The 25388-nt window shown below is 35.4% G+C and overlaps 1 protein-coding gene across 11 annotated transcripts in view; it reads right to left on the bottom strand.

The window, feature by feature from the left end:
• Positions 1 to 223: 223 nt before the first annotated feature.
• TCF12 (transcription factor 12) overlaps positions 224 to 25388 on the bottom strand; it is a 415896-nt gene continuing 390731 nt past the window's right edge. For all 11 annotated transcript variants that reach the window (XM_036929722.2, XM_036929723.2, XM_057488840.1 and 8 more), the window contains 5 exons: positions 18449 to 18563; positions 14254 to 14416; positions 10016 to 10248; positions 5233 to 5386; positions 224 to 2562 (listed from right to left, as the gene is read on the bottom strand). In XM_036929722.2, coding sequence (XP_036785617.1) covers positions 5244 to 5386; positions 10016 to 10248; positions 14254 to 14416; positions 18449 to 18563 — 654 coding nt within the window. In that variant the 3' untranslated portion in view covers positions 224 to 2562; positions 5233 to 5243. The remainder of the gene's footprint in view (positions 2563 to 5232; positions 5387 to 10015; positions 10249 to 14253; positions 14417 to 18448; positions 18564 to 25388) is intronic.

Here is a 25388-nt window from a genome sequence, read left to right as displayed (position 1 = left end):
AGATGATGGGGGTGATAACTAATGATACTGTGGTAATCATTTTGCAATATATACATATATCAAATCATTATGTGGTACACCTTAAACTTATACAATGTTATATGTCTATTATATCTTAATAAAGCTGGAGGATAAAAAGAAAAGTATTTCTGGGATGGATGAGATGGAGGAAAGACAACAAAATGCATTATTCTTTGAAAGAGGAATGTAAAAAACTCACTAGTTTACTATGTTAAAAAAAAGATGGCACATTTATTGCTACATAAATGTTATATACATATTGTTTTCTGTTACAGTGACAGAAAAAATTTTGAACTTCTTGCTGCTGGTTGAAAAGGTTTATCAGTAATACCTTGAATTTGACACAGGATACAAATCTGCAATAAACCAACAATGGAAACTGGAGAACAAGATGAGAAGCAATTCATCTCGGACAATTAGCTCTTACAATACTCAACAGGTACTACACGGTATGCTAGAATCCTACTATGGTCTTAAAATGCTATTGTAAATTTCTGATATTAATGAACAGGTTATGGTAAATAACCCTACATTTTTACTACCTAATATAATAAAATAAAGTAAGAAACTTTTTACTGAAAACTTTTCGATTTCAAAAATCTAGAAAGAGTAATATTTAGAATTCAAGAAAATTTCTTACAAGATTATTGTATAAAAGACTAGCTACAGTGAAAAATAAGCCAAATGTTTTTTTTTTTCTATTTTATGAAGGAAAGCTTCTGGGCATACTGCAAAGTCTAACATAGCGAAAAAGACAACAAGCTCTGAAGAAAAAAGGCCAGGCAGCGGCGTATGTTCACTCACACATCGTAAGCAACAACTTGTTTAGCTGATTAACACTGAAATGACGAACAAGGCCACGGATAGAGTCTGATGTAATTGGAGAATATATGCGAATTAAAGTAACCAAAAAGTCCACTAAGTTCTTCACAAAAGACCGATTTGTTAGGAATCATCCTGATTGGAGGATTTGAAGTTCTGTCTTGTTTTTGTTCTTTCAAATTAACAGAAATCTGTAAATTACATAGTGATTTGGGTCCTTTCTTCTGTGTGCTGATTGCCTTTGTTGATACTGGCTATAAGGAATTATTAAGCCAAGACAACCTTGTTTAGCATATTTTTCTCTCCCAGGGTTGTTGTGGAAGACAGATTTCATGGAAGTTCAAAGTGATTATGATGTTAAATAATAAAACCTAAGGATTAGAGACAGAGGGGTGCCTGAATGCACAGCATTAAGACGGACAGACAGGTACTGGTTTAATGCTAATCTGGCTCATCTTCTTGGGACAGGGGCAGATGGTTTGCAGTTGGTGAAATCACTCACTGAATTCCTCCCCACTGACCAGCCAACCAAATGACAGAGAAATAAAGGCTAGGATAAGGAAACAGGTGACCATTGCTCTTGTATTCCATTAGGTGATTAGCCTCAGAGTGGTGTGTTCATTTATCACACTACCTGCCTTGGTGACTGCCAGGTTTTGTTATGTTCACCATAATCACAGCCTGAAAATCTTTGTATTTTAAATACATTTTGTGCTTACTTACAGCTAACACTTTACAAGTACTATATGTAGTACTTACTGCTTAGAAAACAAAGCAATTTCTAAAAAGTAGATTCTTCCCTTGTAGTTTACATTTCTTGCTATTACAAGCTTTACTATGAAACCTAGAAGCTTGAAAAGTCCTGGTTATTCTCAGAAATAAAACAATGTTTACTTTGGGGGAAAATCTAGGGGACAAAATTTCCCCTTTTAGAATCTAGGCTATGGTCACAGATGGTCTCTCCTTATCTTTGTAAGGTAAATATGCAAAGCACATAGGGCTACAGAAGGATTCTGGATTGTGACCATAAACTATTCAGATTCAGAGACCAAATATAACACCCACAAAGAGAAAATAAAAATGAATGAAAAAATGAGAGCGAGAGAAATGCTATAAATATTTTCCTATTACATGGAAAACACTATTAATATGGCAAAAGGGTAGGAGAGGGCAACAGAAGACTTTTCCCTTCCTTTTTAAGACACTAATAGGTATGCCGGGAATGCTAAGGGCCAATGGTTGTCATTGCTTTGTTCTCTGCACGTGAACAGCTTTTAACGAATGCTGGCATCAGCTGAGTGTAGATCAGCTTTCCACATGAACTTTTTCCCTTTATATGTAGACCTTACAGTTCCATAACAATAAATAAAATTTGTAGTTACAATGCATTTGTCAATTCAGTTTAGGCACAAGGCAACTTCCACGGTGAGTGGAGAGATCGAGACAGTCTCTGATTGTGCAGAAGCGACACACTGCAACAAAATGATAGGTTGCAAACATCTCATGGGCTGACGTTCTATCTGATGAGCTTCCTATCTTCACTTCTGACGGAAGTGTTGACCAGTTGCTTTGATCGCAGGATTACATTTGAGTTTCTTGCTTCAAGTGTTTTGTTTTCCTTCTCCCTCCTATCAGGTTTGTGTCTTCAGATAATCTGAGTTGTCCAGGTCCTTCCGAGGAGAGGTCACCTTCTATCTAGCCTACTGGGAACTCTGGGAACTGCGGCAGGAAGAGCCACGGGAGAGAACAGACCCAATGAGGACATCATTGTTAAAAATAAACACCTTCCCACAAAACAAAACAAGCTGGAATTCCTCATTTATACCCAGATTTTCACTAAATTTGCAGACTGCTGAAAGACTTACAAAAGTGCTTTTTCTAAGGTGTGACTGAAATGTTTTTTCTTGATGTGGTAATTTTTTAAAAAGATAATCACAAGATACAGGATTATACAACAGCTGTGGCAATTATTCAAACCTTAATTTCACCAACACTCAAGCTGGCAATACTTGAGCTCTGAAGTTCTACTCAGCCATTTCTCAGTGGGCAACATTAAAGCACACATTTACTGCTATATCCAGGCTACCACGCTGTGCTAAGTTTACATCAACTTCCTCTAACCTGCAAGTTTCTGAATCCAGGGACCACTTTGTATTCATTTTCACATTGGTCCCAGTTCCTGGTCCATTAGGAGGTCCTCAATATATGCTTGTTCAATGAATTTATTAAGAAAATTTTACTCTATTAGTACAAATTTTATACATATTAATTTTCTCAATATAATAATAAAAATGCTGAAATTTTCCATTTTAGTCATTTTTGATGGAAATAGTTATAGGAAGAATCATACCGTTCACTTATTTATTAAACGATCACAGTATTGTACTGTAAACAGAGTGACAGTGACAGGAATAGATAATTGAGATATTCAAAGCTATGTGGCCTTACATTACATGGTGGCAAATTCTCGTGCTTATTTACCAGCTGCCCAGTCTCTTGCTGGTTTTAATTGCTATCCAGTTCTATAAAGAACTGAAGGCTATCGGGTAAAACCAGATAACCACCTTTATGAAATTAGCAATCTTTAAGACATATTTTAAGGTAATAAACACTAGCCTATAAAATCTTATGGAACAAAATGCATTTACTACATTCCTCATAACCTTTAAGTCTTTAAAAAAATATATTCTTGAGCTCTTTTTGATAGGTGCAAATGCTCAAAGATTAATTTTAAACCTAATAGGGGAACTTCCTTTTTACAGAGATAAGGGTAGAGATATGAAAGCAGCATGGATATAGAAGCAGTACAGGAACAGAAGGTAAACAGAAGGGAAGAAGGGAAGCAGTTGAAGGAGAAAGAGCTAGAAGAGAGATTGGAGAGAACATAGTAAGAGGAAATGGGTACAACAGACTAGAACAAGACAAAAAAATATGACAAGGGCTCTGAGATAAATGTGACAGGTAAATACAAAGTACTCTTTTTACAGCCTGGTGGTTACCTGGGACCTGAGCATAAGAAGTTACCTCTCATTACTCTTCGTCCAAATGATCTGCCAATTTAGAAAGTCACTTTTTCATTGAGAAACTGCAGGATGTTTTTATCTTAAGACTTCAAAGTTCATTTTTGAAGAAAAGTATTCATTTTTTCATGATATTCTGTATTTTGCACAAACATGAAACAATGGCTTGGGTTTTAGAGGACCTGTCAGTTAACTACCTCTTGCCTGGTCTCTGACATGTATATTCTGATGAACTGCTGGATATTTTTTATGGGGGAGATGGTTTAGTTTTCTGCAGTATATTAATGTCACAATTATAATTGACACGTAAATACATTAGACCTTCCTCCTGTCCCCAAATGAAATTTCAGTTTCAGTTCAGTCTGATCCTAGGAAGGCTATATGTTGAGATGGCAGGAACCAAATTCTTCAGGAAAAGGTGAGTTATTGACTGTTTGAAGTTTACAATTTATTCTATCAATTGTAGACTTTCAGCTTAGAATGAGAGGGCCACGAAGCTGATCAAATGGAGCTGCAGTTACCAGTTGTATTCCTAACCCATGCTGCTAGCTAGAAATGCTATTGCCCTAAATGTTTAATTTCTGCCACCTAAATATTAATTTTACCACTTAGACTGTAGAAAATGTGAATGTACAGTTAACAAAAAGATGATTCTCATTATCTAATACTTGGCCAACAATATTACTTTAATCACTTAGTTAGAAAAAAGATCACAAGGAAGCGAATTGTGTTTAGCCCATGAAGAGGAAGATGAAAGGACAGTTTTTTAGCAAGTGCAATTCTAGAGAAGGACACTGTGCTCCTATTATGTACAATACCTTTACATCCATTAATTCCAGAAGATGTAACTGATATGCTTCCAAGGGGAAGGGAGATGCATATTAGAAACTTGCATTAATGATTCAAATGGAAGCAAGCAGTAACTCTTTTGTGTATAAAGATTTCATGACAAAGAAGGGGTAGGTGGTTCACAGAAGTAGTTGATGATACAGCCAAGTATTTCTGAATAGAGGAATGAGGGGTAAAGTGGGAGCAGAAGTACTTTTTGATGAGTCACTGCATTATTTTCTTCTTGGATCAGGATGATATTCATGTAAGAGAATATCCATGATGACCCAGAACAGGAGAACCCAAAATTCTTATGAAACACAGGATGCTATCATAGTCTGAAGAGAACAGTAAACTTGGTATAAAGTGACACTGGCTGTCTAAGTACAATTATATAACGGAATGGCAAACTACTAGGTTTCAAATTACACATGATCTTTACCATGACCAGTGCCACCACAGAATCCTGTTTCAAGGTTCCACCTTAGTTGAAGATAAATCAGGAGATTTCCCTTTGCCTTCTTTTCATACCCATACTTACCTGGCTGATGTTTACATATGACCCATAGGGTTGGTAGATTCACTAAGCCCAGGATGGGTTCCTGGCAGTGTGGATGGTGGCTCTGCCGATACGGCAGAAACTTTTTCTTCTTCCCTTCTCTTAAGGCAGGCTGCTTTGGGGTTAAGGTTCCTCTCTGCAACAGGGGAAAATAAATGTTATCATTACAGTTAAAAGTTATGAATCAGAACTTCAGCTCTTAGGTCTTATGCTGAACAAACAGCTGTCCTTCTGTGGGGATTATCAATCTCTGTGTATTTCATTTCCATACTGAATATCCATCACAAAGAGGCAACCGTGTTATGCTCACATAAAGCCTCAGTGTTACATGAGCCTCCAGACAACACTTTCTAGTGACCATTTGGGTTTTCTTCTGCTTTGATTTTGTCTTCCAGGATTTGATTTAATCTACATCAACATCTCAAAGCAGTTCTTTTCTGCGTCAAACGTTCTGGCAAGTACTGTTGTCAGTCTACCAAGTCTCCTCAGTGTCCTCCTAGGACACAGTACACTAGGCCAATGTGAATGCTGACATTCTCTATGTACCTGGATGGAGAGAGACATCTGTGCTTTATCTAGAATTTTACTAGTTCAGAAAACGATAAAATAAGAGATAATCTCAGCCATTCCTCTAGGAAATATGCCAACTCTTCTAGAGAGGTAGCTGGTGCATATCCTGATTTTGTACTTTGATGTGTATAGAGAACATGACTGACTTGTTCTTCCTATTGCTGGAGATGTGATTAAGAGAGTGATAAAAACTTTCTTTACTGCTTTGTATAGAAGACAGCAAAGGACACTGGATGGAACTTTTGATGGGCATTTTCAAAAGATGTTAAAATATGGGGTATTACCAAGTGAAATAGGAAGAAAGAAAATCCACTGGATTGAAGACCCACTAGTAGATCAATATCCACTTAGGAATTACTGTTCCTGTTATATTTTCTTTAAGTGAGGTTTAAACACAAGACATCCAACCCAAGATAGCTTCTGGCTAGTCTTTTGTTTCTGATTATAACATACAGTATAAGTTACAACTTGTTACACATATTTTTGCAGACTGATTTAAAATGTTCTGATGAGTGTAATATAAAAGGATCACTTAAAATTAGTCTGTAATGAAGACAATATTCTGTAGAAGTTTTGATTTTTTATGTTAGATATTCTTGAAACGAAGGCCCAGCTGAATGCAAGAGAGCAAAGCTCTTAAGCAAAGTAAAAATGTACTTGAATGTGCATATTTCAGTACACATTTATAGTTCACATTTGAGTTTAAAAATGTAGACAAAAGACTATAATAAATAGCCAAGTTTACCATAGTTCATGCATGCTCATGCATAATGATAAAATTTCATTTTAGAGTTCTAATTTTCTAAGCCCCTGCATTTAGGAAAAGACATGAAAGCCTAAACAACTATGGGGAGACTCAATGAGGGAAGAACTCTACTTAATTTGTTAGGATAACTAGTAGCAGAAAATGGTATGCTCATTATTATGTAAAAATATCAGGAGCTACTTCTTAACAAGTAATTGTGCACCTCTGACTAATAAAAGGAGTTTGTCTTTTATTACGTGTCATGTCCCTTTACTGTGTAGGGAACAGTCTCATATAACCAGAGAGATGGAAAAGAGGGCATTATTAACATGTAAAATCTAAAGAGGAAAAAATGAGATTTGAAAGTTTTCCAACTGAAACAGGCTTACGTTTCTCTTATAATGGAATAGTGTTCTTAGTAATCGTGACTCTACGTCACACCAGAATGTAGAAGCCATGATCACAATCTGCTAGAAAGGAGCAGAACCAAAAATTCAAGTTAAGCAAGATTTTGCAACATCCTACAGTCAAAGACTATTCACGGCTGGAAGAACCAAGAGAATATTATAGTAAACTTTAGGAAATGTTCAGTGAAATGAGTTTTAATCCAAAAAATACAAAGGCTAGTGCTACTGTTTAATACCTCCTGGTGTGTGTGAGCAGCCTATGGCAAATGTGAAGTAGTCAGAAAGACATGCACAGGAAAGCAGAAGTCAGACATTACCTCCAGGGCATGAAAAGTGATTTTCTTTCCCACATTTTCATTAGGGGAATTCTATCTATGGGCTTCTGGTATGTAGTTCAGAACTTGGCTCTCTTATAATGCCACCTTCTCAACATGTTTATAGCACAATTTTTGGCTAACTCAATAGTCACTTTATATATTATTAGGACTAGTTAAATGTTTCTTATTGCATATGTGGAAATACTTGCTAGTCAAGAATTTTACATGGATTGTTTCCTTGGTCATATGACTGTTTTTTCTATAGTTAATAGTTGCCTTGCTTTTTCATTTGCTTACAATGCTAATTTTGTCCCCAGCCTGCAATGTTTCAACAGATCTAGCAAATGCCTATCCACATTTTTTCCTAAATTTCAAACATACCATCGTGTCATCTATTAACTCCATTTTCTTTTTGCAGAAACCTTTCTTCTGCAGCTAAAAGTCCTATTTTCAATGTGGACTGGTTGTTTTCTAGCCTAGTAATTCTTGTCATGGGATTTTCCTTTTTATGTTCTTCTGTGTTAGACCTTTTGTTTCTTGGATCTCATGCCTTTGTCTTTGTTGATTATGTCCTTATTTAGCTAAAGTATAGGCTCCAGATGCTTTCTGAGAAAGTATATACAGGAGGTAAAATTTTGAAGTCTTCACATATCTAAAATATCTTTATTTTATCTTCACCCTTTGATTAATGGCTTGGCTAGATATAAAATTCTACATGGAAAATTATTATTCTTCAGAGTTTTAAAGGTATTACTCTGCTGTCTCCTGGAATCAAGCATTAATTGTCCAGAACTCTAATGAAATTTTGTCTCTTGTTCCTTTGCCTATGACTATTTATATTTTATGTCTAGAAGCTTTAGGATATTCTTTTTAACCCTGATACTTTGCTATTTCATGATTATGCACTACAGTTTGAGGTTATTTTTTAAATACTTATTCTTAGCTCAAGATTAGATTCTACCAATCCTGAGATGTTTTCTTCAGTGCTGGTCAATTTCCTGTATTTTGTTATGATAATCTGCTTCTGTCCCTTCTGCTCTAACTCTACAAGTCCTTTTGATCAAATGTTGAACTTCTAGATTAATTATCTCTAACCTTATTAGTTCTTCTCTCTTATTTTCCTTCTCTGTATTCTTACAGACTTTTCACAGCTTCATCAGTTAACTTCTACATATTTTCTGCTACCATATTATCTGAATATTTCTTTTTCCTGGTTTCTTTCTCTTTTATACATCTATTTTCTCTTATTAGAAGATACTAATCTTAGCTTTTAAAAAGTTTTCTTTTTGCATGTTCCTGTTTTCCTGAGTGTCTTTTTTTGTTTGGTTTGATCTTAATTTCTTTCATGGAGGCTTTTAAATCTTTGGTTGCCCTTTCATACTTAGAGTAAGACAATCAACTGGTGCTCCATATATCATCGCCATTGGTAGCAACAAAATACATTGACCCTATTCTTAAGGAAATTGGAGAATTCTTCTCTAGAGCTACTAAATACTCCAGAGAAAAGACCTCCAGAGTAGCAATTCCTGAGTAATAATGTCTCACTTTTGGATTACCACAGAGTAAAACCCACCAATTGATTGTCTTACACCATACTGTATTAACTACTACTGCATGTTTTCCTGGAAGTGTATTCAAGTTCTCTAACTTTTCCTCATAAACTTCTGTGGTTTCTTAGAAAGAGTACTCTCTCTGCAATCATAGCTGAGGGTCCATGGTTATAGTTGTTAAGCATCTGTCCATGCCTATTCTTTTTTTCTTTTCCAACTTGCTTTAAATAAAACTTTGTATAAATATCCAATAAATAAAAAATATTGTTCTTAATGAAGAGAGGTCTAGAACCCAAGGCCACATCTATAAATGATTTTCAAGAAGGCTTAGAATGAAACATTTATAACTTTGGATAAAAAGACATATAGGCATATGCAAAACAGCAAGTTTGATGATAAAACATCTCAAGGGTAGGAAGCTTGTATTAACTGATAACCCAAGGTCTAGCACACAGCTGGTTGGGACAGAAGAGGTGTGCAATAAATGCTTGTCCAAAAATGAAATTTCAAAGCTTCTTCAAACCTCTTAAAAATTAAGTTTGGGGGGTTTTCTGAATTAGCAGATGAGCAGGTATAAACCATACTTTTGCCCTCAGAGGGACAAGCAAGCCAGTGCATATTAGCTTAAGAAGTTCATGCTACTCCTGAACAGGGATCAACAAAGAAGCCTTGAGCTTTATTGACAAGGGCATCAAAGACAAATATATGAAGCAAAGCCAGGAGGAGCCATGACCAGGCATCCTATCAACCAGCAGGGCCTAATAGATGCCCCAGGGTAAAGTAGACAAGAAACTGAGTACAGAGAAGCTAGAAGACAGAAAGGAACAGGCAGAAGGACAGGTCTAGGCAGGTAAATTCAAATATGAGAGACTAGAATCAATAAGAACAAAGGGGCATAAAGCACTAATGCTGAAAAGCAGGCAGAGGCTGGCTCTTCTCTGTGCTGTTTCATAGGATTGCTCTCTACTGGTTTGTGGGAAGCATAGAGCCAAAGATATTGACCAATACAGTGAGACAGAGGTGAGAGAACTGCAGAGAAAACCTGATTCAGACGACGCAGTGGCAGAACTAGTAGCTGACCCCATGAAAAACCTGCCCAAGCAGAAGAGCAAGTGGGAACAGAAATGTCTGCCCACCTGAGGCAAATAGCTGATTATCTCTGCTGAACCTACTTACCTCTGACTTGCTGTTCTAGACTAAGGATGACTGCCACGGCCTGATGAAGAATAAGGAGCTTTGTTTGGGGTTTTTCACTCTTTAAATGAAGCTGACACATTCGACCAAGCTCTTTGAAAGCCTCATTAATATCCCGCACACGCAAGCGTTCTCTGGCATTATTAGCCATCCGCCTTTCTTTCTCCCTTTCTATCTTCTGTTCTGGGTTCAAATCCTCATCTTCATTAGTACTGCTGGAAAACAAAATAACAATAAGGTCTATTAGGTTCCTTATAAAGTAAGATATGATTATTGCACAAAATTATAAAGACAAATGAAAATTACCTATATTACCAAACCAGTTAACATGACTGTATCTCTTCAATGCACATATATAATCACACAGTTGAAATTATACCACATACCTTTTTTTTAAAGTATCATTGATATACAACCTTATGAAGGTTTCACATGATCAACATTGTGGCTTCAACATTCACCCATATTATCAAGTCCCTGCCCACAGCCCACTGCAATCACTGTCCATCAGCATATTAAGATGCTATAGAGCCATTACTTGTCTTCTCAGTGCTGTACTGCCGTCCCGTGACCTACCCATAGTGTGCTAATTATAATGCCCCTTAATCCCCTTCTCCCTCCCTCCCTACACACCCCCTTCACCCTCTTCCCTTTGGTAACCGCTAGTCCCTTCTCGGAGTCTGTGAGTCTGTTGCTGTTTTGTTTCCTCAGTTTTGCTTTGTTGTTATACTCCACAAATGAGGGAAATCATTTGGCACTTGTCTTTCTCCACCTGGCTTATTTCACTGAGCATAATACCCTCTAGCTCCATCCATGTTGTTGCAAATGGCAGGATTTCTTTTCTTCTTACGGCTGAATAATATTCCATTGTGTATATGTACCACATCTTTATCCATTCATCTACTGATGGACACTTAGGTTGCTTCCATTTCTTGGCTATTGTAAATAGTGCTGTAATAAACATAGGGGTTTATATCTTTCTGAATTAGGGATCTTGTTTTCTTTCAGTAAATTCCGAGGAGTGGAATTCCTGGGTCAAATGGTATTTATATTTTGAGTTTTTTGAGGAACCTCCATACTGCTTTCCACAATGGATGAACAAATTTACATTCCCACCAACAGTGAAGGAGGGTTTCCCTTTCTCTGCATCCTGGCCAGCGATTGTTGTTCCTTGTTTTTTGGATTTTGGCCATCCTAGTTAGTGTGAGGTGTTATCTCATTGTGGTTTTAATTTGCATTTCCCTGATAATTAGTGATGTGGAGCATCCTTTCATGTGCCTGTTGGCCATCTGAATTTCTTCTTTATACCACATACATTTTAAAATTGCATTTTACATTGCACATTACAGCATAAAGACTTCTCCATGCTGGTGAAATGCTTCATAAATATAATGCAAATGACTACATAATATTCTAACACCTTGCTACTCAAAATGTGACGAGTAGCATCAGCATTACTGGATGCTCATTAAAAACATAAAATTTCAGGTTACTGCAAACCTACTGAATTGGAAGCAGCATTTTAACAAGATCCCCAGCTGATTCATGTATACATCTAAGTTTGAGAGGCACTGTCCTAATACACTACTGTATTATAATTGCTTAACCTATGCCCTTAAACAGAGCAGTCACCCGGTGAAAAGGAGGAAGAAAAGCTTAAGGTACAGAGAGAGAAGTGTCCTAGAAAATGATTACTTTTCACTTCAGATAGAAATATCATCAGTGGTGATGATTTTACAACATGGGTGAAGTGGAACAACTTTTTTGAAGGACAACTTGGCAAATGAATCCAAAGCCTTAACATTTTCATTACCTCTTGTTCAACAATTCCAACTTTAGAAATTCATCCTGAGGATACAATTAGAGATGTACATAGAAATTTATGTAAAGGAAGTTGACCACAGAATTGTTTACATTAGCAAGAAATCTGAGTCCAATAATAGGAGACAGGTCAAATAAATCAGAATATCAACAATGGTCTACTATGTAGTGTCTAAAAATCAAGCTGCAGATTATGCAACATAAGATTGCATAAGTCACACACAGAAGACTACATACTGTGATTTACATGAATTTCTGTTGAAGACAAAACTATGGTAATAAAAAGATCAGTGGTTGCTAGGCAATGGGAGAGGGTACTGATTAGAAAGGGGCATGAAGAAACTTTCTGGGGTGGTAGAAATACTCTTTCATAATTAGTGTGTACATTTGTCAAAGGACAAATGCTGTACACTTCAAATTGGTGTATTTAATTATATGTGAATTAAATCTTAATAAAACTGACTAAAAACAAAAACAAAAACAAAAACATTTTAGAGAACTCACGGATAGATGAAAATGTTAAAAACAAATTGTTATAAGTGAAAAAAGCTAGTTTTCAAACTACATATATCCAGTTTAATCCAAATGTAGTTCTGGAAAAAGAGGAATTCCTTGAAAAGTATAAATGGTTAATTCTGGATAGTGGAATTTCTTGAGATTTTGTGTGTACTCTTCTATAATTTTCCATATTTCTATGATGAAAACAGACTAAGAAATCAGAAAAAAACATTTGAGGGAGATGCCTTGGAATAACTTTTAGAAAATATTATACTTCGGAAATAAATTAGTAAACAGGGCCTCTAAAAACCTTGAAATAATGTGTAAAGATCAGATGTTTTTATCTCCTAATACTGAGTACTCACAATAGAGTCTTACTAGCTGATTGTCAAGAATTACATTAAAGTATTCTTTTAATGGGGAATCACTAGCCCTTTGGCTTCAAAGGACCCTTTACAAACCATCTTGCCCAAAGGTTTCCAAATGTGGCCACTCATCAAAATCATTAGAAGCACTTGAAAAATTCAGCTTTTGAAGATCCCACTACCAGCAATGTTGATTTAGTGAGCCTGGGTTGAAGCCTAGGCAACTGTATTTCTAAAATGTTTCAGCAGCAGGCTTAAGAACTACTATAGGATCCAGAGAAATCAGTGACCTCCCTAGGATGGCATAACTTATTAGTGGTAGTATAATACCAAGAACCCAAGTTAGGGCCCAATGGAAGCAAATTTATACCACATACCTAAAATTACCATCATTGTAACAGTAACTATAGTACCTTTGTTGAGTGTTTAATGCATGTAAGACAGTGTGCGAAGGGCTTTATTTGCATCATTTTCAGTATACTCCCACAAGAATAGAATAGTGTATAATAGAATAGTGACAATGTCAAGGGCAGGACACCTTTTTAAGTATGTGATAAACAGAAAGGACCATGCTGGCTCTTTTAGTTGTAACTACCATACTTGTAATTTTCTTTGCATCTTAATTTAATGTAAATAACAATGTTTTAAATATAAATATCTATATGATATATACATTACTGATAAATGGATACATATACCAAGAAATAGGATATACCACAAATAGACCAAACCATCTAATTTAAATGTAGAACTAGAAGAAAAATCTGATGTAAGAATCTGGAAATCATATGTACTATGTGTCAATATCCATACTTCAAAGTGAGGTCAAGTCCAATTTCGAGACAACCTTCCTGGACAACATCAGTCCATCTGGAGTACTTCCTTTTCCATACTCTTCTCAAATTATTGTTTAAACCAGGAGTTGGCAAACTTCTTCTATAAAGGGCCAGATATATTTTCAGCTTTGTGGGTCATCCAGTCTCTGCTGCAGTTACTCAAATCTGCCATTGCATTGTGAAAGCAGCCACAGATGATATATAAATGAATGGGGCATGCCACAGTTTCAACAAAACTTTGCAAAAACAGGTAGTGGGCTGGAATTGGCCCATGGGCTGCAGTTTCCCAAACCCTGGTTTAAATCATACAGTAGAGTCTTACTATATATTAGCCTTAAAATAGTATATTCAAGTAATTATTGATGGATGTATCTGAATGTCTATACTGGACAATTTTAACTTATTTTAGCTATTTTGTCCTCTAATTATCTTACAGACTTGTAAGCACTGAAGCGAAAGATGAAATTCATTTTTATATGTAGACCCTAAAATACTGTAGTATAATTGAAAACATAATTTTGGAGTCAGCTTCATATGCTTCCCTTTGAGGGATGCTGTGAGGATTAAATGAGGTAAGATACATAACAGTCCCAACAGTACCTAGAACATAGCTGATACTTAATACATAACATCCTTCAATTTCCAAGTGTTTTCACCCATGGCAAATGAGTGAATTTAATACCTGGATGCTAACAAATACCTGGTTCTGCCTCTAGATGAAACCTTGATATCTTTTTGGGAGGATTCATCATCTGATTTCATGTCATCTGATGAAGGAGGTTCATGAAGGTTTTCATCTTTCTCTTTGTTTTCAGTCTTGATTTCTGCTGGAACAACAGTTCCAGACTGACTTTGCAAACCACCTAAAAAAGAGGCAAAGAAACAAAATAAATGTCCAGACTCATTTATGAAATAGAACTAAGACAGTAAAAAACTTTCTAGATGGTGACTATCCTTAGTTGTTACAGGGTTATGATGTAAATATAAAGGTGTAGGAAAAGTATACTATTTAGAGCTGGAAAGAACCTGTCCACAAACCTTAGACAATATTATTTTTATTAATCCAGACATATATGGTCAATTAATATTTGATAAAGGAGCCATGGACATACAATGGCGAAATGACAGTCTCTTCAACAGATGGTGCTGGCAAAACTGGACAGCTACATGTAGGAGAATGAAACTGGACCATTGTCTAACCCCATATACAAAAGTAAACTCAAAATGGATCAAAGACCTGAATGTAAGTCATGAAACCATTAAACTCTTGGAAGAAAACATAGGCAAAAACCTCTTAGACATAAACATGAGTGACCTCTTCTTGAACGTATCTCCCCGGGCAAGGAAAACAACAGCAAAAATGAACAAGTGGGACTATATTAAGCTGAAAAGCTTCTGTACAGCAAAAGACACCATCAATAGAACAAAAAGGAACCCTACAGTATGGGAGAATATATTTGAAAATGACACATCCGATAAAGGCTTGACGTCCAGAATATATAAAGAGCTCACATGCCTCAACAAGCAAAAAACAAATAACCCAATTAAAAAATGGGCAGAGGAACTGAACAGATAGTTCTCCAAAAAAGAAATACAGATGGCCAACAGACACATGAAAAGATGCCCCACATCGCTAATTATCAGAGAAATGCAAATCAAAACTACAATGAGGTATCACCTCACACCAGTAAGGATGGCTGCCATCCAAAAGACAGACAACAACAAATGTTGGCGAGGCTGTGGAGAAAGGGGAACCCTCCTACATTGCTGGTGGGAATGTAAATTAGTTCAACCATTGTGGAAAGCAGTATGGAGGCACATCAAAATGCTCAAAACAGACTTACCATTTGACCCAGGAATTGCACTCCTAGGAATTTACCCCAAGAATGGAGCAATCAAGTTTGAGAAAGACCAATGCACCCCTATGTTTATCGCAGCACTATTTACAATAGCCAAGAATTGGAAGCAACCTAAATGTCCATCGATAGATGAATGGATAAAGAAGATGTGGTACATATACACAATGGAATACTACTCAGCCATAAGAAAAGGGCAAATCCTACCATTTGCAGCAACATGGATGGAGCTGGAGGGTATTATGCTCAGTGAAACAAGCCAAGCGGAGAAAGAGAAATACCAAATGATTTCACTTATCTGTGGAATATAAGAACAAAGGAAAAACTGAAGGAACAAAACAGCAGCAGAATCACAGAACTCAAGAATGGACCAACAGGTACCAAAGGGAAAGGGACTGGGGAGGATGGGTGGGTAGGGAGGGATAAGGGTGGGGGAAGAAAAAAGGGGGTATTAAGATTAGCATGCATGGGGGGGTGGGAGAAAGGGGAGGGCTGTACAACACAGAGAAGGCAAGTAGTGATTCTACAACATTTTGCTATGCTGATGGACAGTGACTGTAAAGGGGTTTATAGGGGGGACCTGGTATAGGGGAGAGCCTAGTAAACATAATATTCGTCATGTAAGTGTAGATTAATGATACCAAAAAAAAAGGCAGTTCCTGTGTGGTGACCTCCAATGAGTTCTACACAAGGGTATAAAGGGCATATAAAAGTGTAGGCAAAGGGCCTGTTTGTGTTTATACAGAGGATCAAAGCCTAATTTGGCTACCCCAAAAATCAACTAAGATACGATATGAAAAAGAACTTCCAACATCTGCACTCTCTGGAAGACTCATGCCAGAAGATGATCATCAAAAAACCCCAACAAAGATCCACGCACTGCTACAGGTGTAGATGCACTCATCCCACCAGTTTCTGGACTTGCCATGGGAATGAAGAAGGAGATATCTAAGTTGGCCTGTGCATACAGTAAAACAACAAATTTGACTGGATCTATACTGTTGCAACTCAACCAAGAATTAGGAGAAGTGCAAATTGTAGCGCTCCAAAATCTTACAACTACAGACTATTTACTGTTAAAAGAACATATGGGATGTGAACAGTCCCCAGGAATGGGTTGTTTTAATTTGTCTGATTTCTCTCAGTCTGTTCAAGTTCAGTTGGACAATATCCACCACATCATAGATAAGTTTTCACAAATGCCTAAGGTGCCTAACTGGTTTTCTTGGTTTCACTGGAGATGGCTGGTAATTACAGGTATGCTTTGGTTATGTAACTATACTCCTATTATGTTAATGTGTGTGCGCAATTTAATTAGTAGTTTAAAACCTATACATGCTGAAGTTACTCTACAAGAAGATATGTCAAAGAAATAATCAATCTTCCCATGTTTTCTTCCGCCTGCTACTTCTATAGCTTTTCTTCTTCCTTCCTAATTAGAAACCTTAAATAGAATTCGTGCCTCATATCAAATTTACCGAGTATCATAATTCTTCCAAGTGGTAAAGATACCTCAAGACAAATGCTGGGCATAGAAGCTACAGGGAATAAATATGCAAAGAAATAAAAAGCTAACCATTTCAAACAATAAGGCTTCTTTCTCACTTACCAACTTTACATTTCCCTGTATGGCCCCGGAAGATGACTGGTTAGCCAGAGACGGGTAAGATTCCTCAAGGGAGGAACAACCTAAGACAGGCACAGTCGCAGGGGGGCCATCAGGTGAGAAATTGGGGATCAACAGAGGTGAGACTTAGAACCTCACCCCCCGTTTTGAGAGAAATCTTCTGCATCCGTGGATGTTTTATTGCCCTTGTCTAGCTTGGATTAACACATAGTCTACAGGCACACATCTGATCATCTACATTTGCTCTCTTACAACACTAAACTATGTTTTCTACCTTTATCTTGTATCTACCTACCACTTCAGCATTTTATTAAAAATAATAATAATAGAGAAATGTGGTATCCACATATAAATCAAGTATAAAAATCAAATGAGTATTCATATTTGAACTGTTTATAGTTCATAATGCATGAGCAAAACCGAAAGTTTCTGTGATGACTGCCCTTGTACTGTTCACCATGTAACTTATTCACTATGTAAGAATTTGTTCTCCACGTAAGAACATGTTCGTTATGCTTCAGAAGATTGGAGACCGACGAAAATTAGGCTTGGGGTGGATTAATGATTGTGCATTGAGCATTGACTCCCCTATACAGAATTTTATTGTTGTTAACAACCATTTGATCAATAAATATGAGAGGTGCCCAAACAAAAAAAAAAAATGATTTTTAAAGCAATTCTATTTAAAAGAAAAAGGCTGACCTTGTTAGTCAATCTAATGCTCTCTTTAAGACACTATTTAATAACTGCACAAAGGTGTGACAAACTTGGTATGTTTTAAGTCAGTTTTAGAAACTGACTTAAAAAACGCTGCCAAAGTAAAGGAAACAAACTTTATAACATTCTCCTAGGTAAACACAAACAGGTGTCATGTTTAAACACAACTGGGAAAACTTATGTTGGTGGTCTTCATATTAGCCATATATTTGTAAGTTATTTAAGATCTCTATTGTAACATTTATTGTACTTTGCTTTTTATCAGAATTATCTGTCTTCTCCAAATAAATTATAATCTAAAAAACAGCTACTATCATTCAGAGCCCTTAACATACTCAGAAGTATCTTTCTCACTGCCACTAGGGACCATGAAGACTCAGTCATGAAGGGAAGTGATTAAAGAAGAGAGACATAATAGAAACAGAAGCAGCTAAGAAGATGACCAGTAAATACCTGAACGAACAACACTTTCTACGTGATTCCATCCATCAGTAAGTATCTATAATTGGCCCAAACATCGGCCATTTGGAACCCTAAATATCTGCCCTCTAACATTCATGCAGTAGCACTACTATGTGACAATCCCCCACCTAAGATGACTTTTGATTCACAAATGTCAATCTGCCCGTGAGAAAGGTGGTAATGCTCTAAATGGTTCTGCTGCCTCCATTACTAAGAACCAACAACACAGTTACCTCTGTAATTCTCTTGTGTTTTATGGTTCAAGTCTGTGCTTGAAGCAGTGACTGTACTAGACAGAACTGAATGATTGCCATTGAGACTGACAGAATCTTCACGATGAGTTCCAACCTAAAAAAAAAAAGTCAGGATACTTCAGTGGCAATAATTGTGCAAATTCTTTTATTGGGTTTAATAGAGAAATACTCATCTGAACTTGGCCACTTTTTTTGGATGATACTTTTCTGCTTTTAGACTTCAAAACACTTGACAGTAGTAGTAGCTTTTGAATTAAAATATAAAAGAACCCCCAAATTCTAACTTTCAATTCTATATCCTACAGAAGGTTGTTGCGGAGAGCCATAAAGCACTTCACATTATAGGATGTATTAATGATCCTATTTCAATCAATCTGAAAACCTATTCCATATCCTACCTAAATACATTCAAGCATGCATGAATTTGCATTTAACAAAATATTGCTACATTCCAAGTAAGCAGAGTATTATCAATACTTTGGTTTAGCCTTTCCTCACACACACATATATATAGTGTCTTATTTTTTTCTTCCTCAAGTGCCTCCTCTCAAAAATTTTCAAAGAGCTTATTTTGCTAAAGCAACACAAAATGGAAGTAACTTAAAATGAAAGTTCTTCATTGCCAGGCAACAAAAATGCCACTATATTTTTATTCTATTTTATAAATAAATATATGAAATATAAATATATTTTATATTTGAATCAAACTTACACAAATCATAATTAACCTGAAATGGAAAATTAAGGCATGCTAACACCACTAAGTATTTTAGCTATTGCAATATTTTTAGAAAAACTGGTTACAAATGAAGCTTTTTACTAGAACAACAGCACACTTCAACTACAAGATTAAGCCTTTAATTAAATAGGTTTACTGCCTGGAGCAATACATGAGAACCACTGTTTTTCAATAAATCCTTCAGCCCAGTAAACTGCTGTGCTTTGAATCCCTATTGAGTAATTAATACAGCTTTTATCTTTTCATGACTTTGTATGGATTTTACTCTATGAGGTATAAATACCCCTAAGCAAGTTCATGCTTTGGAGCTAAACAAAAGGAACCAAAGCAAAGTTTTAGGTAACGCAGGCTATTTGGCAGTGGACTTGATCAGTAGAATGTATCAGGTTTTCAACCACATTTTTTAAGAAATGTCTGTCTTCCACCCTTATTCTAATCTTAAATGCAGTTTTAAAAAATGCATTTGATGTATTTCACAGCTACTTTTGAAATCATTTGAGGATTAGTCATTGTTGAGGATTAGCTGTGTCACCACTCCCTTGGATCATCAGGCATTGACTATACCCTTTTCTTAAACCACACAATTTCATCATGCATTAGAATCATACACTCTTAAAGTTAGGACAGGACCACAGAAGCTACAGACTGCTATCCCCTTCTCACACCTAAAATCTGCCCTAAATCTTTAGGTCCTACCCCCAAAACTTGAGAAATTACTGAAGACTAAACTTAATAACCAGTGAAGAAATGGACTTTGAAAATTGTACTCAAGAAAGATAATTATTTAAAAAATGTTTCATGAAATCCTGTCTCCTGGGCATCCTGGTTATGCTTATTCTCATCACATAGGATGGTGCTTTCTCAATGATCTAAGAGGAGGTTCAGTTCAAAAATCCTATTTTATAAAAACAGACGTAAGTACAATATGTACTGGCAAATTCTTTGGGACCTTAGGCGCCTAGGCTTATTCTAAAATTAAAATATTACTAGAACAATTTTGACCGGATTGCAGGCTAAAGTAAAAGCCAAGATTCCTGTTTATGTTTATAATGGTGTGGATTTAAAACAAAATTTCCCTGCGATCTTTGGTAATATGTACTAATTCTGCTCTTACCTTAGTATTCTGAGCTATCATACCAGGCAATTAAAAGTACACAGCCTTTAAAAATTTAATATATATACTTACTATATATTATTTGTGCGAAACTCATAGCTCTGTAAGACAATACCATTGAATAAACTGAATTTTCACTCATTTTAAGTGATGATGCATCTGCTAAATTCTTATTTCTTTAGTATAAATAGTTCTTTGATTTTCTAAATGTCAAAAATAAAAATGTTCTATTACCTCCTTTCTGATGAAAGGTATGGCAGACAATGTATCATTATCTAAACAGTAAATCAGGGATTTTGCCTTTCCTTTAAGGAAAATCAGAAAGGTTGCTCAATTTATTTTGATATAAATGCCAGCAAATATTTTTGTTTATGGAATAATACAAATGATGTATCTTATCACATCAACCTGTATCATTTTCTTCCAAAAGAAAAAAACTAAACCTCTTAATATATGGCTTCAGACTAGCAAAAAGCTTTTAGTCTGGAGTTTTTCATGCTAATGTAGTTAGTTGGAACTTCTTTTGGTAACATGATTCCCATTACAAATGGTTCTCATATATTTTCTGGAGAATTTGACTTTCACAGTTCTTAGTTTCCTTTAACTCTTGCTCACACTGGCTCCCATGTCCTCCCTTTAATCTGCAGCTACCCATTCAAATGGCTCTATCCACACACACAACAGGTGTATAAACAGTTCTTTGTCTGAGCTCCCGAGCCTGTAGGCCAGCCAGATAGGACCCTACGTTTAATTGTTCATCTCGTTAGCATACAGCTGACAGTCTGCTGCTATTGCAGGAGTAGCAGGGGAAGGCAAACCCCTAGGCCTGCTATGCTTTAAATTTCAATTATTACGAAGAGCTCCATTTCAGAATACAAGGCCCATCCCATTTAATGACATCATCTTGCATTCTGAATCTTCACAATCTGTGTATAGCTTTACTTTTGTGGAAGCACCCAACAAGCGACCTGTTTTCATTTAATTGGGCCAATGGCTTTAGAACCCACAATGGAAAAATGTTAAATCGAATTAGTTGATGAATAAGGGGTCTTGTGAATTAAGGGACAGACTGAAAAGTACTCAGTATGAATTCTCCGATTTTGAATTCTATTCTAATAATTTGTTCAATTTGTACTGTTCACTGAATGCAAATGGTTTAAATTAATTAGTATTAATCTACAGACTGATTAAAGGATCTTATGCCCTTGTATTTATTTTGTTTTACCTGAATAGGGGTTTTATGCTAGAAACTTAGTTTAATTCCATTGCTACAGCTCCTCTTTAATGTTACTTCCATAAATACATAAGCTGTATGGGTTTCAAAGTTTTAAAAAATTGCCATTTTGGGGACTCTCTTGTCCCCTCCCGGTGCAAGCTGGGAGCTCTGTCCTTTCACTTTATCTCTAAATAAAAGCCTGTACGTTGCTCTTCTAAAAAAAAAAATTGCCATTTTGAACAATTTTGAATTTAAAAAAGTATCAAAACCCTTAAAAGGCACTATTATGTGGTCTTAAGGAAAACTAAACATTTTTTAATTGCCCATTTAGAAATAAATTGGTTAGATAAAGCAAAATACAGCTGAAAATAAACTCTCAATTCAGCTGAAACCAAGACACAGAATTTCTACAGTATACAAACCTACACTAATGAAACTAAATATTGTCTAAATATAAGGTTAAAATGACCCCAAATTTATTTTGGTGACAAAAGTGCTAATTCTGAATAATATAGTACCTTATTTGCCTGTTAGTTCTATAATAATTTAATCTTAAGTCTCTTAGAACTAAGAAAAATACAGTTTCTCTGCTTTATGATTTATAAAACAGACATGATTTACATTTTTAAATCATTTTATAAGGTAGTTTAAAATTCTACAATTTAACATTATTTATTTTTCTTTCATACAAGAACATCAAACATCTCCAACCACAGCTTAAACAAAAAGTCCAGGCAATACCATTAAAAAATAAATAAAATACAAATGTCTGCATTAAATTTCCTCAGGACCTGTAACAAAGAAATGAAAAGACCTCATGGATGGAATTTCTTTTATCCTCTGTCATAAATAAGGAACAATTTAAGATTTGCATCAAGCTTCCATTAATCTAAAAGCTTATAATCTTAGTTTGGTTTGAAGCTGGCATCACTGTCTAAGGAAAAACGGTAGTTTTTGTTAAAAGTGCTATCATGGAGCTATGTCAGTGGGCCTCTGTATTTTAGTTATTACAGCCATTATCAGATATGATGTATAATAACTTTACATTGAGACCTCTTTGTAATGCCCAATGAAATTAATGATACTATTCCTTTTCAGTTTTCCATTTAATACCAGTAGTCTTCCCTGTCAGCAATTTATTCCAAAAGCTTATTCTTACACTAAATAAATGGGAGCAAAACTAAAGTCTAATGTTGACACTTCAATGATTCTAAAAACCCTGATTTTGTGTTTTAAAATTTAAATGATACATCAATCATATCCTAATGAGAATGTCTGACAAAAAGTCTTAAGTTTTATATTTGTATTAAGCATATATGGGGAAATAGTAAAAAATACTGAAAGAAAGTAGGAAATTAAGTAAATGAAAATGTTAACCTCATCCAAAAATAAGAGCAAATATTAAAACTGTTCCAGGCAAGCTCCCTTAATTATATAAAAAGAAATAGGAACTACCTATTTCTTAGTTTCTTTTTCCAATATAATAATCTTTCACAAAATATAATTTTTTTGTGTGCTTATTAGGTAGCTAAAATATGTTAAAAGCTTTCTGTGATTGGAGCCTCACTTAGTTCTATGCTTTGATGCTAATCAAGCCTGCTCAATAGTCAAAAATTAAGTTTTTTGTATTGACTCCTATTAACATGTTTTTGACAGGTGGTAGGTAGTCTTATGCTCTTTGGTGTGAAATATAAAAATCTTTCTAGAACAATTAAAAAATACTAAGTTATTTATCTACAATACAAGATGGTTTTACAAATCAATACTGTCAGCTGTGGTTAACTTCACTGGCATCTGAAAGTAATGTAAAGACTCTCAGCAAAAAGTTCTTTCCTTGACTGAGGACACTATTTTGGCTAACCTGTTTATGAACATAGTACATCACAAGTAATCGTGATAGTACTGCAGGTTGGGAGATGAGTTCTCTGTACCACTTTTATCCTGCCATCAACTTATAAATACATCTAACCAATTCAACTCAAAACTCTCAAACTACTCATTAAAACAAAATAAGCAAAAGTTATAGGCTCCAAGAAAAAGAAAAAAAAAATTGCTAACTCTTGTCTCCTGCATTGGGAAGCTAATTTATGTCCTAAATCAGGGATTGGCCAAGTATGGCCCAAGGGCCAAATCTAGTCCTTCTTTTTTTTTTCCCCAAATAAAGGGAGTCCTTTTTTGTAAATAAAGTTTTATTGGAACACAGTCACACCCATTTGTTTTTATAATGTCTATGGCTACTTTCATGTTACAATGCCAGAGTTAAGTAATTGTGACAGAGACCATATATAGCCTGCAAAGACTAAAAATATTTACTATCTGGCCTTTTACAGAAAAAAGTATGCTGACCTCTCTTCTAAACGCTAGGAGAGAAAGCAGTATTACAATTAAAACCTACAATTAGGATGGTAACATATACAGCAAATGCCTATTAGAAAAATGCATTACAACAAAAATTTTATTTGATGGTTCTGCAGAGTTCCTGAAATGGCATTTGTTTATCAGAATAATTCTACTCTGCAGAAATAAATGGAATGGTGAAAATTAAGTACTTTTTGGGAGATGCTGACCTCACAGAATCAACATGGTGATACAGAATTGCTGATAATCTGGTATTTTCTATGGTTACTTTGTAATTTGGGCCACATAACCTCTATTATTAGGAGAGTGAAACAAACACCAATTTAATACAGAGGAAAAGTATATAAACTACCGCTCAGACTACGCCAGATTCACCTCACATTTTAGAAGATTCTTTTTTCTAGACTATGAATATTTTTCCTTTTCAAAAAGACTATCTCTGACAGCCCTTTTGTTGATGCTCTCAAGTAGGCAGCATATTTCTAGAGGATATAATGAGAGCTACTTTTTAAATTAAAAGCTTAAGGGCAGTATCTAATGAGACAATTTTTTCTTCTACAAATCCTTTCAAAATACACTGGATTTCTACATGGCTTTGGAGCATTTTATTTTGAAAAATCTCTTTTCTACATTCTACACTCTAAATATATTTGTAACAAATGTTATCTTATCATACACATTAAAATTATTTTATTATTACTACTAATAGTGATGAAAATACTCCCTTAAATTTCTGTGAGCTTAATAATTTATAAACATTTTCACATTTATTAGCTTATCAATAACATAAACTAATTTAAAAGGAGCCTGAATTTCAAGATTTTCTGACATTAAAAAAAACACTGAAAAATGGTTAAGATGTGCAAGCATCTAATATCACCCATGTTGGTGAAAACACTATTTTCAGGAAACCAGGCAGCCTGTCTGATGTTTACACTTCAGGTGCTCCAAAATGAATATAAATGGCTGTCATACATGTGAATGCAAAAATCTGGAACCAATCCTATTTTACAGAACACAGGCTTCAGCATTTGGGCATCTAATTATTTTGATGATAGGTGAGTTTTACCCTTGATCACCTGGCTCTGGCTTACAGCTAGAAATCTGTTTCATAGGAGAATATTTCACAGCATGCAATGAATCTTAAAAACCATGCCATAAACATACAAACACATGGTATTAGTTAAATAGCAGGTTCAAAAGAGCTTCATTCCTTTAAAAGACAATTTGGATAAAAAATTATGTAAGACATTCAACACAGAATTTTTTATGTGCATGGCTGTAAAATTTTACTTTTTTCCTCTCTAAAGAATTACCATGTTTTTAAAAAGATGGATTGAATTATTTTATTCTCTTTGGGGATTAATCTAAAATTGTTTCCTTTCATTATCACTTAAATTATAGCCATTCTGAAAACTATTCCACATTTTTTCCTCATTTGGGAATCAAGCTTAAATTTGGACCTGTAGAAATAATTTCATATTCCTCCTGC

Source organism: Manis pentadactyla, chromosome 11 (assembly GCF_030020395.1).
Source record: "Manis pentadactyla isolate mManPen7 chromosome 11, mManPen7.hap1, whole genome shotgun sequence".
Classification (NCBI taxonomy): Eukaryota; Metazoa; Chordata; class Mammalia; order Pholidota; family Manidae; genus Manis; species Manis pentadactyla.
This window is presented reverse-complemented; position numbering and strand designations above follow the sequence as displayed.